Source organism: Vombatus ursinus, unplaced genomic scaffold (genome assembly GCF_900497805.2).
Source record: "Vombatus ursinus unplaced genomic scaffold, bare-nosed wombat genome assembly UNPS02014832.1, whole genome shotgun sequence".
NCBI classification, from domain to species: Eukaryota; Metazoa; Chordata; class Mammalia; order Diprotodontia; family Vombatidae; genus Vombatus; species Vombatus ursinus.
The window spans coordinates 49932579-49947380 of NW_020954610.1; the positions used below are offsets into that span (position 1 = coordinate 49932579).

Consider the following 14802-nt stretch of genomic DNA (forward strand, 5'->3'; position numbering starts at 1 on the left):
TTAAAGTATGACATTACTATGCATGATCACAAATAATGGAAAACCAACTACTGACAAATAAAAAGAACTAAATTTTGCTACTAACCTGACAAACAAATTTGACATCTGGTGAAGTTCTACTGAAGGGTTTTGGGAAAACATAAAAGTTAAATGACTTCATTATATACCTATGAAAATGAAAGATACAAGCAAATTGAGAGGTGATATCATTCCACAATAACAGAATAATTAATGCTTTAAAAAATAACCTACTTTGAATCTGTGCTGTCATATTTAAAAGTGCAAAGTCCAAATTGAAACAGCAAAAAGTCCATGGAATGCTGGAAAAGAAGAAAATAATTTGTCTATCAGTATCAGAGGAGAATGAAGTTTCTTTCAGTTGAAGCAATAATAGTTTCAAACAAGTAGAATTTCTACATCACTTAATTCCACTTTGGCAAAAAGTTTCTGGGCCATCACATGAATGCTTTTAACTCAATTTATTTAATTAGCCCTATCAAATGTGCTCAGATAACCTTTATATTGTAACTGTAATTTTTATATTTGGGTAGCTACTTTCTTTCAAAAAGTCATATTAGCCAAAAACCAAGTTTTTAAAAAACAGAACTATATCTAAATTACTCTAAATCAAACATATTGAAATTTTCATGAAATGTTTTTCTACAGATAATTATGTTGTTGTTTTAATTAATAACATTGTTTTATGGTTGGGCCTTGTTTAAAAAGTGTATTTTACAATTCAGTACAATTACAGTACAATTCAGTGGAGGGAAGAGACTGTATTCAGTACAATTCAGTGGGGGGAAGAGACTGAAAAAGGTGGAAAAATATTTTTTAACTAACTTGCCTTTTTAAGTTTGTGATACCTTTCTTCTGGGGTGTCAAAACCATTGGTTAATGCTGTAACTGAAGGTCCATCACTGATTCCTAAAATTTAGGGGGGAAATTTAATATTTCAATAACTTTTCAATATTAAACACATCACGTAGAAATTCAACGACCAATCAATGCTAATGTAAAGAAAATATTTTCCAGAACAATATACACAACTTCATATCTTTGCATGCAATGAGTAAATAGAAATTCTTTTATCAAAGATGATTATTGTTAACAATAATCACTGTCATCTATAAACATACAATCACCTGTCAGTCTAAAGTCAATATTAAAAAATTCTACAACGGAATTAATTTGAGAGGGTTAATTTATTTTTTAAATGGGTTCATTTAACAGTCACTTAAATAGTTTCTTTCAGAAGTGGAAATACACCTGCAAACATCAATATGCCATATAAATTAGGAGTTTAAGAATATTAACCCCATTAAAATCTTAACTAGATGTATTATTGATGTTGGAGAAGTAGTTCTAGGTTCTAATCAATGCCAGCAGAACATAAGCTCACATATATCCTTTGAAACTAAAAAAGGATTGCAAATACAGGACCAGAAAAGGACTTTGTATGTTGTGGAAGGACCTGCCTAGTTAAGAAAGGCTCATCACCAGAAGTTTGGCTTCCAGGTGATGAATATTTTCTATCTATATCAATCTTCATTTGTGGATAAGCTAGTAAAATCATCAAAAGACAGACTTTCTTGTCTTTGAAAATGTTTTTGTTAACACTAACCAAAAAATTTATATAGAAACAATGAATCAAACAATTTGGCCAAAAATATGTTTAGTACAATCAACAAAAAAACATTTTCAAAGAAAGAAAAGAGTTTTGTTAAAATTACCAATTTAAGAACAAGCTGTAAACTCTGCCTCTTCGAGCTTTGAGCATTTTATGGATCAACTAGGCCATCAACTTCCTTTATAAACAATTAAGCGGTTTTCCATATTTGCCAATCAATTCAGCCACTAATCAATCTGGGAACAACTCAGGAGCCTGAATCAAAGGGAAAAGGGGATCAAACCAGTTTTAATTAACAGTATCAGGCTGTTGTTCAAAAAATAAATACAGCTGTAGATGCACTGATCCCGCATTACATGCATACCCTCTGGATTGTCATTAATATGTCTACAACTATATAGAGCTTCATCGTCATTTCTAAGTTGTCCTATTTCCCAATCAACAGAAGATGCCATACCAACACCAAAGCCTACCTAATTGCTTTTATATATATTATGCTATATGATAAGATCCATTTGAAGTTCCTAAAATGATTCCAAAAAGTAACCAAACACAACGGATCTCTTCAAGATACACCCATTTCAAGATGTAGTAAAAAGAGATTAATTTCCCCAGGTTACCCAGCAGGGTGGGGCATAAGTATAGGAGATGCTACCAAATGTGGCCCTGGACCAGAGTTGACCCAACATCACGTCCCTAGTCGTCTACAAGCAAGCTTTGGGAGAAGACACTATCAAAACCCTGGACGGGATACCTGAAAACTCCCCATCGATTGCCAAGAAATCCGCCTCCTCAATGGCCTGGTACACTTTGTGAAGATTATTTTTAAAATCTGCAGAGAAACCAAGAAAAGGCTCAGACCAGGGCCCCAGGTTCAGCCCTCCAAGTCTGGAGACAGGAGGCTGGGGGGAAGGGGCGGGGGAAGGGAGGTGGTGGACAGAGGGGTCCAGAGCACTCACAGCCCCCCAGCTGCCTGGAGGGGAGGGGAGAGGAGCTGGGGGGTGCGGGGGGCGGGGGGGAACAGCAGCAGCAGCAGCAACAACGTGGGGATGGAAGAGAGAGGACCGGCGGTGCGCGGGGTAAGTGCGCCGCTGAGCAGCTCCTGGGGGCCGAGGGCAGCAGCCAGTCTCCAGGCCCGGCCCCTGAGGCCTGACAGAGGCCCGGGGGTCGGAGCCCGGGCCAGGGGTGGAGGGAGGGTGGGGAGAGGACATTGCGGAATCGGCAGCGAGGGCGAGAAGAGGCACGCACTGCTCCGTATCATCTCCATCCTGCAGTCTCGTCGTCACCCCACCCTCCTCCCCACCCCGGCGGCGTCGCAGAGGCGGCGGCGGCGGCGGCGGCACCCGAGCCCTGCTTCCCCTAAACTGCACCGGGTGGCAGTGGCAGCGCGGCGGCTGCGGCGGCGAGGGCGGGGGCGCGAGCGACGGAGACTTCCGGAAACAGCGCGCGCTGACGCGCGTCACGTGGCCGGCCACGTCTCCGAAGCGCCACGCGCGCCCTCCCCGCTTCCTTTGGCCGAGTCCCGCCCCGTACTTCCCTTCGGATGGTGGGAAAGGTCGTGCTAGCCGGGAAGCTGGGATGTGGTTCTCACATTTAGATATTATGCTGTCGCGACATAATGGGGTCTCACGACCCAAGCCTGCCTCTTAGTTCGGCAGCCAAGCATCCCGTTGCGGGGCCGCCCTTCGGTGGGGGGTCCCCGCCCTGGAATGACCCGATTCCCCCTGGGGCTACGTAGCGGCTCCTGGCTAACCTTGGGGTCCGGCCATCGTCTATTTTTCACTTAGCTTCCACCCCTCCCTGTCTGTTAGTTACATCCCTGCTGCCTAAAAACATATCCCATTCTAAAAACAAACCAAAACCCCCTCACTAGGTCTGTGCAGTCCTATGTCTCTCCTCCCTTTTGCAACTCGACTCCTTGTCAAGGTGTTTTACAAACATGCCCCCGCTTCCTTTCATCTGCTAATTTTGAATCCTCAAGACTTTACTGAATGCTCTTCTCCCTCTATTATTTCTCTTGATCTCAAAAGCTGCCATAAATTCAATTATATTCTCTATGCAGATGATTCTGAACGCTACTTTTACAGCCCTGACCTCTCTCTCAACCTACAATCTAGCGTCTCCAACTGGATGTCTTATAAACATCTTAGAATCAACCTGTCTGAAACTGAACACTTAATGTTTTCCCAAAACCCTCCTCCCTTCCAAACTTAGCTATAACTGTTTAAAGCAACACCATCATCCTATGAGGTCGTCATTACCCCAACAAAATGTAATAGGACAATGGCATGAACAGAACCTCAGGTTCATAGGCAATGTAGTCCAGAGGAAAAAGTGCTGGATTTGGGGTCAAAGGATCTGGGCTTGAATCCTATATGTTGCTATCTGTGAGCCTGGGAAAGTCACCTAAACTAGCTGTTTCCTCCTCTGTAATAGGAGAAGGTTAGACCAGATGACCTCTAAGATGACTTCCAGCTCTGAATCCATGATCCTGTGGAAAGGACTTAAAAAGTCATATAGCCCATCTCCCACCTGAAGAATCTATTCTATAATGTATGTAATATTCAACCTCCTAAAGCAGATCATCAGCTTTTGGACAGTGGAAATTATTACACTTAGATCATTTAAACCCACTTCTCTACAACTACCAATTGTTCCTAATTGCCCTCTGAGACTAAGAAGCACAAATTTAATCTCTCTTGTGTCAACTGAACCAGAACCGACCTCTAACTTGTGGGTGGCCAGAGCTAGGCAAACAGAGCAGGCTAGAGAGAGGAGAGTCAGGACACAAACAGAAGTTTAATTAATTTCAGAATGAGGAAAATGAGGTGTGCATAGGAAGCCCTCCCTCCTAAGAAGGAGGGCTTAACATGCTGGAAAGGCAGGTCTTATATACATCCTGGGGCAGGCCATGACATAATCATTTTTAGGTTTTGAGTTACTATTCCCATGGGTCTTGTGGGAATAGTATTGTCACAAGTCTTGGAGGTCAGTCCCACCCTGCTGAGCACAGAACCAGATTTCTATGAGGGGAATAGGAGTGCAATACCTGTCAGTGACAAGGAATCGGGATTATGAATGTGTGATACATGGTGCTCTGAAATAGGGGGAGCTAAATCCCTCAGTGAACACTTGGTGCTGGTCTAAGCAATACACATTGCCAGAGGGTGATATCATCCTAAGCAGCACAAAGGATTATTATTATGCCAAGCTCAGGACACAGCCTTAGCCCTGGGAAATAGAGTATCTTCAAAATATTTTGACATTTCCCCCTTTTGGCCAAAGGGAGGGAGTCTGAAAGAACCCCTACCCTTATGGCCAATAAAAGAGAGGCAGGTATATGTCATGAGATATGTCATGAACTAACCCAGGGGGTTAGTTCCTTGGAGGGACCTGTTGGGGAAATGTGTACAAGGTAATTTATTGAAAAGAGAGGGGGCCAAGAATGTCAGTGAGAAAATGATTAGGGCCTTGGTGGTTGGGTAAATAACAAAAGGGGAGAGGAAAAAACTAGAACAGTAGATTTAGCTCCTCATTTGGAATCTTGAGACAGCTGTCTCACTAGATGTTGGCAGCTTCTGGGTCTTTCTACTCAGGTGCAGGGGCTTGCTTCAGATGATCCAGAACTAAACAATGCAATAAAGTTTTTCTCACAATTCCCCAAATCAGGTACAGATCAAATTACTTAGAGCACTCACAGTGGACTAGTTCTGAGAAGGGAGATTTACATGTCACCAAATTAACCAAGAAAACTTAAACATTAACACCTTTATTCTCAGGACAACTCTAAAAGAGGCTTCCCTGGTTCCAAATCTAGAGGTTCTGACCTAATCTAATACAATCACTTAGATCTGGTTCTCTAATTTTGAACTTTCAGAGAATTTCAGTTTATATATCATTTTCTGTTTCTATCCTTACCTAAATCTTGTACCTGATATAAGAATCTTTTGAAAATTTATGAGGGTCTAACTGAAAATGAACTCTTCTATACTTTAAGATTATCAGATACTTAAAAATGGGAAAATTAACTTTCTGTACCATTATCAATACAATTTTTGTGTAAAATCCAATTAATCCTTAATAAATGCTTAATCCAATTTTGAGAACTTATTACCAAAACATATTACTATACTTAAAACTAAAACTCAAAGCCTGAATTTCCATGATAGATAAACTTTGGAAGTCAATCATATAAAACTGTATATAGTTCTTTAGAGAAAACAGTCTAATCCTGTTGCTTTTTTTCAAAATTTGCTATTCAATTTAATTAGAAACCTTTATCATTACATCTTTGTCTAATCATTTCCCCCTTTGGGTGATATTATCCCTATATTATAATTTGACCATAAATATAGGTTAAAATTGTAAGATGTTCATACTTGAATCCTATTATAATAGCTTAGAGATGTTCCATATCAATGTAATAGATTTAGTGTTGTATTTACAAAACTTCTTGATTATAAAAATTTGATATAAAAGGAAAAAGAAGGGCAGGCATGGTCATAACAGAGGGAAAAAACTCCCTTAGCTCTATTTGATTCCAAGCATGAGTCATAACTGACAGTCAAACAGTCAGAGTGTTAAAGGCAAGGCTCAGGATTAACTAGGTGGGGAATTTTCCTTTTCATAAAGGAACAGCACAATGGGGAAATAGAGTCAGGAGATTACTACCTAGGCTTTGTTTCAGGTCATCCCCACAACCTTTCCCAGGCACAAACATCACCTTAGCAGTTTTTAGACTGCTACACATGCCATTTTCTACTGACAATACAGATAACTATCCCAGTAATCAAAGTTCAAAACAATAATAAGTTACAGTTCCAGGACTGTTTACCTTAAATAGCAAAATTTCACTAACCTCAACTTAGAGCTTGAATATTTTCCTGATATTTCCTTAACAGTTAACATTTCATTAATCCTTTATTTATAAAATAAAACTACCCATATTCTGGGGCTTCAAACATATGGCAAATACCTAATAGTTGACTCATCATTAATATGTTGAAGCTACATCTTTAAACCATCTTATATACTTTCATAACAGCCAAGGTTTTCAAATGAAAATCTGCTATTAGAGTAAATATGATGATGATGATTATCTGTTTATAATTAAATATACCTTATTAAATATTTAACAGTTTTTGAAGATCTAATTTTTTATCATATCCTTTTAAAAGCCCATATGTAACAGAAACCAGATTAAAAATTGTTTTTGTTTACCAGCATTTCTGTTTTACAATGGTCTCTCAAATTTCATAACATAAGAGAATTTAGAAATACAATTTAGAAATACAATAATAACCCAAATAATAAACTTCAGATGACATCAATTACATTTCCAAATTATCACATATAAAAATCATTGATCTTACTATCTTTGGCATTTTAAAACCACTTTAAAGTTATCAGGTATGGGACAGTTACATTAAATTAGAGAAATAATAACAATGTAGTGCTTGGCATATGCCAGTCACTTGATGGGCTTACCAAGAAGAGAGGCTGGCTGGCTCCCCAACCTTGTACTGCCATTCTAAGTGCTGCCAGGCACCCAGACTCTCCCAGGTAGTAGCTGGATGGAGCCAAGGGCCAGGCCTGCCTTGGAGATGCTGATTGACTGGGCTTTGGGGTGTGTGACAGAGGGCACTGCCTAAGGACTGGGGTGGCTGGTGCTGGAACCTTCCCATTGGTGGTAGTTCTCTGGTGATAAAACTCAGGGAATGCTGGCTATGGGACCTGACTCTGCCCCCACCTTGACAGCTGTAGATGCTGGGGTTGGGGGCTGTAGGGGCACAGTGTGTGGGGCCTCAATGCAGCTACTGCCACCCCTTCTACCGCATGGAGCAGATAGTCATTCAAGTTTCCCTACAATTCTTCAGTATTCTCTTTTCTTAATCTGATCTGAGATGAGAGGGATTATCAGAGGGACATGGGCTGTAATTATTATTAATTAATTAATTGTTAACATTGCCCACAACTGAGATATACTCATGATTCCAGGGGAGGGAAGTGGGACATGCTGAGTGATCAGGATGGGGGGGTTCCTCAATACTTTTGGGGGTGTTTTCTCTTTTTCAGCATCTACCCTAGCCTTTATTTAAAGGGGACCATATTTTCCATTACTAATGATCCAGAAGAAGACTCAGAAACAAAATAGGAAGTCAAGGAAGGGTTAACAAGAGGTTGCTATTTACCTTTTTTTTGGGGGGGGGCAGGAAACATGTAGTGATTTCCTTAATTACTTTCAGAGTGAGGAATGCTCCCAATGTTGGAGTAAAGGCATAGCTCATATACGTAAATCACAAGTGGGAAAAGGGGGGAGAAAGGCGGATTACAAACAATCATTTCCAGGCCCTGAGTGGTTTCTCACAACAAGCCCATGAGTGCAGGACAATGCAGGTGTTCTGGAATCCTATGGGAACAGTATTGTTTAAAGTCCTTGGGGATCATTACTTGCTGGAGCACAAGACCAGAGTTCTGTGATGGAAGCAGGTTCTACAATCTTTGATTTGCTTCACGTAATGTACACAGGCATAGGAATGTAGTGATTGTGAGAGTGTCATCAAGGGTTTGATTGATCATTTCAAGCTGCATTGTAAACTCTGACTCCAAAGCCAGAAGAGTCAGCTTTAAGAAATCTAAATTACTAATATATTCATTATACATATCATATAAATTAATATGAAAATCTAATTCCCTTCACATTCCCTCCTTTTGATCAAAGATCAGAATAACCCTGAAGATCTGAAACATGATTTTGATTTTATGTAAGAGTGAGCTACAAGTTAAATGCCAAACTCCTTTTGTGAATCAAATATGGTGCTGATACTTAAACCAAAAAGAGCAAAACAGAGAAAGAAAATTATAGACCAATTTCACTAATGAATATTGATGCGAAAATCCTAAATAAATTCGAGCTAAGAGAGTACAACAATATATCACAAAGGTGCATTGTGACCAAGTGGGATTTATATCAGAAATAAAGGGCTGGTTCAATATAAGGAAAACTATTAAAATAATTGATTATATCAATAACATAATGAGCAAAAAACTCTCATGATTATATCAATAGATGCAGAAAAGCTTTTGACAAAAAATACTCATTCTTATTAAAAACAATAAAAACATTTAAAAGCATAGGTATAAATGGATTTTTCCTTAAAATAATAAGAAGCAGCTACCTAAAATCATCAGCAAGCATTATCTGTAATAAGGATAAGCTAGAAGTCTTCCCAATAAAATCAGGAGTAAAGCAAGGGTGCCCATTATCACCACTATTTTTTGATGAAATGCTGACAATAGCAATGAGAAAATGAAATGGAGGGGGCAGCTAGGTGACACAGTGGATAGAGCACTGGCCCTGAAGTCAGGAGAACCTGAGTTCAAATTCAGCCTCAGACCAAACACTTGACAATTACTAGCTGTGTGACCCTGGGCAGGTCACTTAACCCCAATTGCCTAACAAACAAACAAAGAAAATGAAATGGAATTAGAATAGGCAATGAGGAAATAAAACTATTTCTTTTTGCTGACAATATGATGGTATACTTGGAATCCTAGAGATTCAACTAAAAAACTAGTTGAAACAATTTTAGCAAAGTAGTAGGATATAAAATAAACCCACATAAATCATCAGCATTTCTATGTATTACCAATGAATCTCTGTAAGAAGAGACAGTAAGAGATATTTCATTTAAAATAACTGTAAACAATATAAAATATCTGGGAGTATACCTGCCAAGACAAACCCAGGAACTATATGAACATAATTATACAAATAATTTCAGATGTAAATAATCTGGGAAATATCAACTGTTCATGGGTGGGCTGAGCCAATATAATAAAAATGACAGGGGCAGTTAGGTGGCACAGTGGATAGAGAACTGGCCCTGGAGTCAGCAGGACCCTGAGTTCAAATCTGGCCTCAGACACATGATATGCACTAGCTGTGTGACCCTGGGCAAGTCACTTAACCCTGATTGCCTCACCAAAAATAAATAAATAAATAAAAACGACAGTTCTACCTAAACTAATCTAATTATTCAGTGTCATCCCAATTAAACTACCCAAAAAATTATTTTATTGAGTAAAAAAAAAATTCACTTGGAAGAACTAAAGGTCAAGAATATCAAAGGAATTAATGAAAAAAAATACAGGAGGAGGTCTAGCAGTATCAGATCTTAAACTGTAGTATAAGGTGATAATTATTAAAATAATCTGATCCTGGCTAAGAAATAGAATGGTGGATCAGTGAGATAGAGTAGGTATGTAATACACAGTAGTAAATGACTATGGTACTGTTGTGTTTGATAAACACAAAGATCTAAGCTTTTGGGATAAGAACTTACTATTTGGTAAAAATTGCTGAGAAAATTGGAAAGCAGTCTGGCAGAAACTAGGTATAGACCAATATCTTACACCATTTACCAAGATAATATCAAAATAGATACATGACTTAGACATAAAGGGAGATATCATAAGTAAATTCAATATATATATTATATATAATAATATATATTATTTTTAAGATCCCTTCATATTCAAAATCTGTGACCCTATATTGAACTTAAAGTCCACTAAAAACCCAGGTTTGGTTTACACAAAGTATATAGTCATGACCCCCTCATGTTGTACTTGTGAGGTTGAGATATATGTATATGTGTGTATATATACATATATGTGTGTGTATATATATATTAACAACAGTGTGTATAAAGGTAGATGTGAAATAAGTTACAAACCATCTAGCAGGAGAGCATGTAAGTTAGTATGAAGAAATTCTGGTTTCTAGGACTAAATATTTGAAGGGTTGGGCTTAGTAAGACACAATGGCTTTCTTCATGTACAATACAATATTCTTGAATGGCATGGACTTTTATTTTGTCCTTGTGGAATAGGTGTGTGAAGTGACCATTTTCACTTGTAGTGCCTCACAGCACTCACCCAGTCATGCAGATACCTGCTTACTCTTAGGGCTGGCTCAATTACTCTGACCACTCTTTTTTAAAAAAATCTACTTTTGTTTTCTTAATTCAATCTTTTTGGTTTTGCTTTCAATTTTGTTTATCTTTTCTTTGATTTTTAGGATTTCTATTCTGGTATTTAGTTGAGTATTGGGTGGGAGAGGGAAGGAGAGAATTTGAAACTCAAAATTAAAAAAAATGAATGTTAAAAAAGAAAATTAATTGTAGACTAAGTAACTTAATCCTAAAGAATGAGTAGACCAAACAACAAATGATAGAAACAATCAGTAGTTTCATTAAAGATAATGACAACAATTGAAAATATGTAACAAAATTTTGGGGATGCAGTCAAAGCAGTCTTTCCTTGAGGGAAAATGTATCATCTATAGACACTTTTATCAATAAAAAAGAAAGAACATGTCAATGACTTGGGCTTGCACCTAAATAAATTAGAAAACCAACTAATTATACTCAAGTAAATACCAGAATCCTAAAGATAGAGACATGTACGCAATGAGAAGCTTTCTTCCAAAGCTTTGCCCCTAGAATGTTAAGGGGCCTGAATGTCTATTACTCTAGAGGAAATTAAACATATATTCTTATGACTGAGATCTTAGCTGTGAATGGACTTTGTAATCTAAATGGAAAAAGGACTAGGGAAAAAAGAAAAAGGAAAAAGTTACTTTTTTTTCCCTTGGCTGACATTTTGAAATGCTCAAGACCAATCATCTCAAATTAGGAATCTTAGTTAAAAGAACAAAACCCAAATATTTTGCATATATTTCTCCCATCCCTAAACTCTTCACTGATGATCACAGCAAAGGTTATGTTATTCCTTTGGAATTTTCACTTTCAATATGATTAGTAGAATCTTTATTTTTAATAGTATTTTATATTTTCCAATTACATGTAAAGATAGTTTAACTTTTCACAAATGGAAAGAACCATCTTGCCTCTGTTCCAGTTGTTTCAAAGTACTTTTGAACCAACTGATGTCTTGCCAGACTTCTTTGGTAACTCATTGGTCTTGGGTAAATGCCTACATCCAAAGAACCTTCTATGCACAGACAGTGGAATGGGATGTCTGCAGGATTTGGTGGCCTTTCCTATCAACAGAAATGCTTTCCTTCTGAGAATAATTCCCCAGAGCAGGAAGACAAATCCACTCAAGTTTTGATTTAGTCAAAATACCACATCTTTAAATTGCTCCCAACATCTTTCCTGATGAGCATTAATTTGCTGTTCAAGGACTACATTGAGGAGAACACTTTATTTGGCTCAACCAGATAAATCTCCATAACTAGGATGGACCAAATTATCTATTTCTGTTGACAACTCTTTATAAATATTTTCCAAGCTTGGTGGGTGTGGACCAGGTCTTTGAACATTAAAGCAGACTCCATGAGTTTAACTGGATTCATGATAGGTCCTGTCCCAATATGACAACTTTCACTATTTATCTAGCCATCAAGCCTATCCAATGAGTTTCTCATTAAACAAAACAAGCCACTCAGGAAAATGACACTTTTAGATCTTATAATAACCTTTTAATTAGCAATAAGGCAAAAGAAATATTAATATTATTCATATTAAAACAAATACATGAATAATAAAATACTATATATAAACATAAGTTACACTCTCCCACCAATGTACTCAACATCTGTAGGGGAGAATGGGAACACTTTGGGTGTATAAGAAAACTACCAAGAAGGCACATGAGTCAGGAAAATCCCTATGATCAAGGTAATATAACTATGGAACTGTGAACCTCAGCATCCTTTTTCTGTCTAAGGAACTGTTCATAAAAGTTGCTTGATGAATATAGCTTCTGTATTAAATACATGCTCCCACTGCTGAGATGAATTGATCCACACTGTGCTTGACTAACAAATCACTAGGCATGACCTTTCAACCAACGCAGATGATCTACTCTTCTGTCAGAATACAAGATTACACCATGCTTGTTTGTTGATTATGAAAAAAGTTATCTCATCTAGTAGAACAAACTGCTGTCTTAAAGGCTCTCTTCCAATAAAGCATCTCCTGCTTATACTTCAAAATTGGTCAAGATTTCTTGTAAGATATGATAATAGAAATAACTGTATTCATTGACTGACTCTCTGATTGTATTGTAGTGACCAGAAAAGGGATAAAACAGAGATGTATGTTTACCAAGAATGTTCAACACTGTGAGGGAGGAGATCCAGTTCAAAGTTCAAGTTGAAGAGGAAATCCCTGTGAAAAATGAGGTCCTTAAGCAGCTCAGTTTTTCAGATGATGCCATGTTGGTTACATTAAGCCCTAGAACATTGTAGTCTCCTAGAAGAGAACTGTAATCCCTCAAGAGAGTTCTGCCTGGCAATCTACACGAGAAAGATCAAATATATTAATAATGTGTGTTGCCCAGATTATGACTTGTAGTTAGATAGCCACCCTATATAGCTTGTCCATCAGTTTGTACATCTGGGAGAGACAGTACAAATGGGCAACAAGTTCAGTCCAGAATCAAATAGGGAGAGAACAAGCTAGGTTGCCTTCAGGAAATGACAAAGCTCTCTTAAAGAATCTAACCTTCTGGATCTTTTTAATACCAGCATTATTTTGTTGTTGTGGTATGGCTGGAAACCATGGAGCACAAGTCTTTGAAAAAGTGAAAATGAATATTACACAGAGGGCAATGGAGAAGTGCACAGTGCGTGTGAATGGGCTGCAACGTATAACCAATAAGGAACCATGAAGAAGAATGGGAATAAAAGATGTCATCAGGGAAATGTATTATAGGGAGGGAAGATGGGTTGGTCATCCGAGTTAAGAGACGACAGACATTCTGGATGCTCCACTGATATCTTTTTGATATCAGGAGCAATCAAGGAAGGCCTCCAGCATATGGGATGGATCCCCTGTGGTAAAGTTATAAGACCTCGATAAGACACTGGAGAGGCAATTATAATAGAGTTGTTATCTGCATCTTTAGTGATATCACTATCTATTAAAGCATGATGGTTTATTGTGCCTGTATTCAGCCCTTCCTTTAATTCTAACAGATCTTATTAGCCAATTTTGGTCTTCCTTTGATTCCTCTCATGATTTTTACTCATTTTAATTCTTAATTTAATTTTCAAGTATGTTATCCATTTCATTATTATATCTTAAGGATTTTTTTTTCTGATGCCACTTCTAATAATGTTTGACATCTATTGGTTTGGGTGCTGTTCCTATTGCTTCTTTTACCCCACAATAAAAAAACCCACAACTAACACAACTTTGATAAGCTAAAGGAAGAATAGAACTATTTATTTGGAGCTTTTCTTCAGCTTGCTTATCAAATTTTGGGTGAGGGGAATAAAATTTTCTTGTGAGAATTTCTATTACTTTTGTTTCTTTTTGGTGTTTGGAGGATTCATAAGGATCCTAGCTCAACTTTCAACCCTTCATTCTGCCATCTCCCAAAAGTTCATGCCTTTAAAATTTACATAAGCTCTATGGATTAGATGTAGTAAGGTTAAGTTGTTGTTCTTTGTTCTTGAAAGGGACCGTCACATTAGGGAGATGATGCGATGACTTGCAAATGAATTAGATTTGGGGGAGGGCTATGCAAGGTCAGCAGCCTCACTTTCTCCTCCGGGGGCTATCTGGGTCTAGTGGCAAGATAAAGATCAGGATGAGTGGAGATGGCCCCCAGTAAGGTTAAGGAATACTTAAAAGAAGAGCTGCTTTATCATTTTGCCCACTAGAGGGGAGTAGTGTTTTATGTAAATTATTAGAACCTATTACCTATTTTAAGTTGGTTCATTTTCAAACCAAAGTGCATTAGTTATACAAAATATGAAAAGTAGTAAAAGAACGTTAAATAGAAAAGATAGTACACAGTATTAGGCACTGGGCATGTTGTGTTATTAAATAATATGGCCTCTAGCCCATTCATTAAAATAAGCCACCCACAGACCCTAGTCGAGATAAATTTAGTTATGGTAATTTTAATAATAATTTGAACAAATATTTTAGATGCAAATACAGCAATGGTATTGTGATCCTTGGGGCTGCTGATGTAACTGCACCATCAACATATCAATGAATGAGATAAAGGCCCTAGTATCAGTTTTTCAGGTCCATCCAGACTTCAAATTACTCAGCAATTCTATGAAAATTTAAATAAGTACATACATAAATACCAACAGGATACAGTGGGGAGGAAAATACTGGCTCTGG

General features: G+C 37.8%; 1 protein-coding gene across 1 annotated transcript in view; it reads right to left on the reverse strand.

Annotated features, from left to right (window-relative positions):
• The window catches only part of PARN (poly(A)-specific ribonuclease), a 182551-nt gene extending 179589 nt beyond the window's left edge, over positions 1–2962 (reverse strand). Inside the window, exons 1-5 of the mRNA XM_027839597.1 lie at positions 2879–2962; positions 2385–2462; positions 848–927; positions 253–320; positions 86–167 (exon numbers count right to left, since the gene is read on the reverse strand). Coding sequence (XP_027695398.1) covers positions 86–167; positions 253–320; positions 848–927; positions 2385–2462; positions 2879–2897 — 327 coding nt within the window. The 5' untranslated portion in view covers positions 2898–2962. The remainder of the gene's footprint in view (positions 1–85; positions 168–252; positions 321–847; positions 928–2384; positions 2463–2878) is intronic.
• Positions 2963–14802: the final 11840 nt, after the last annotated feature.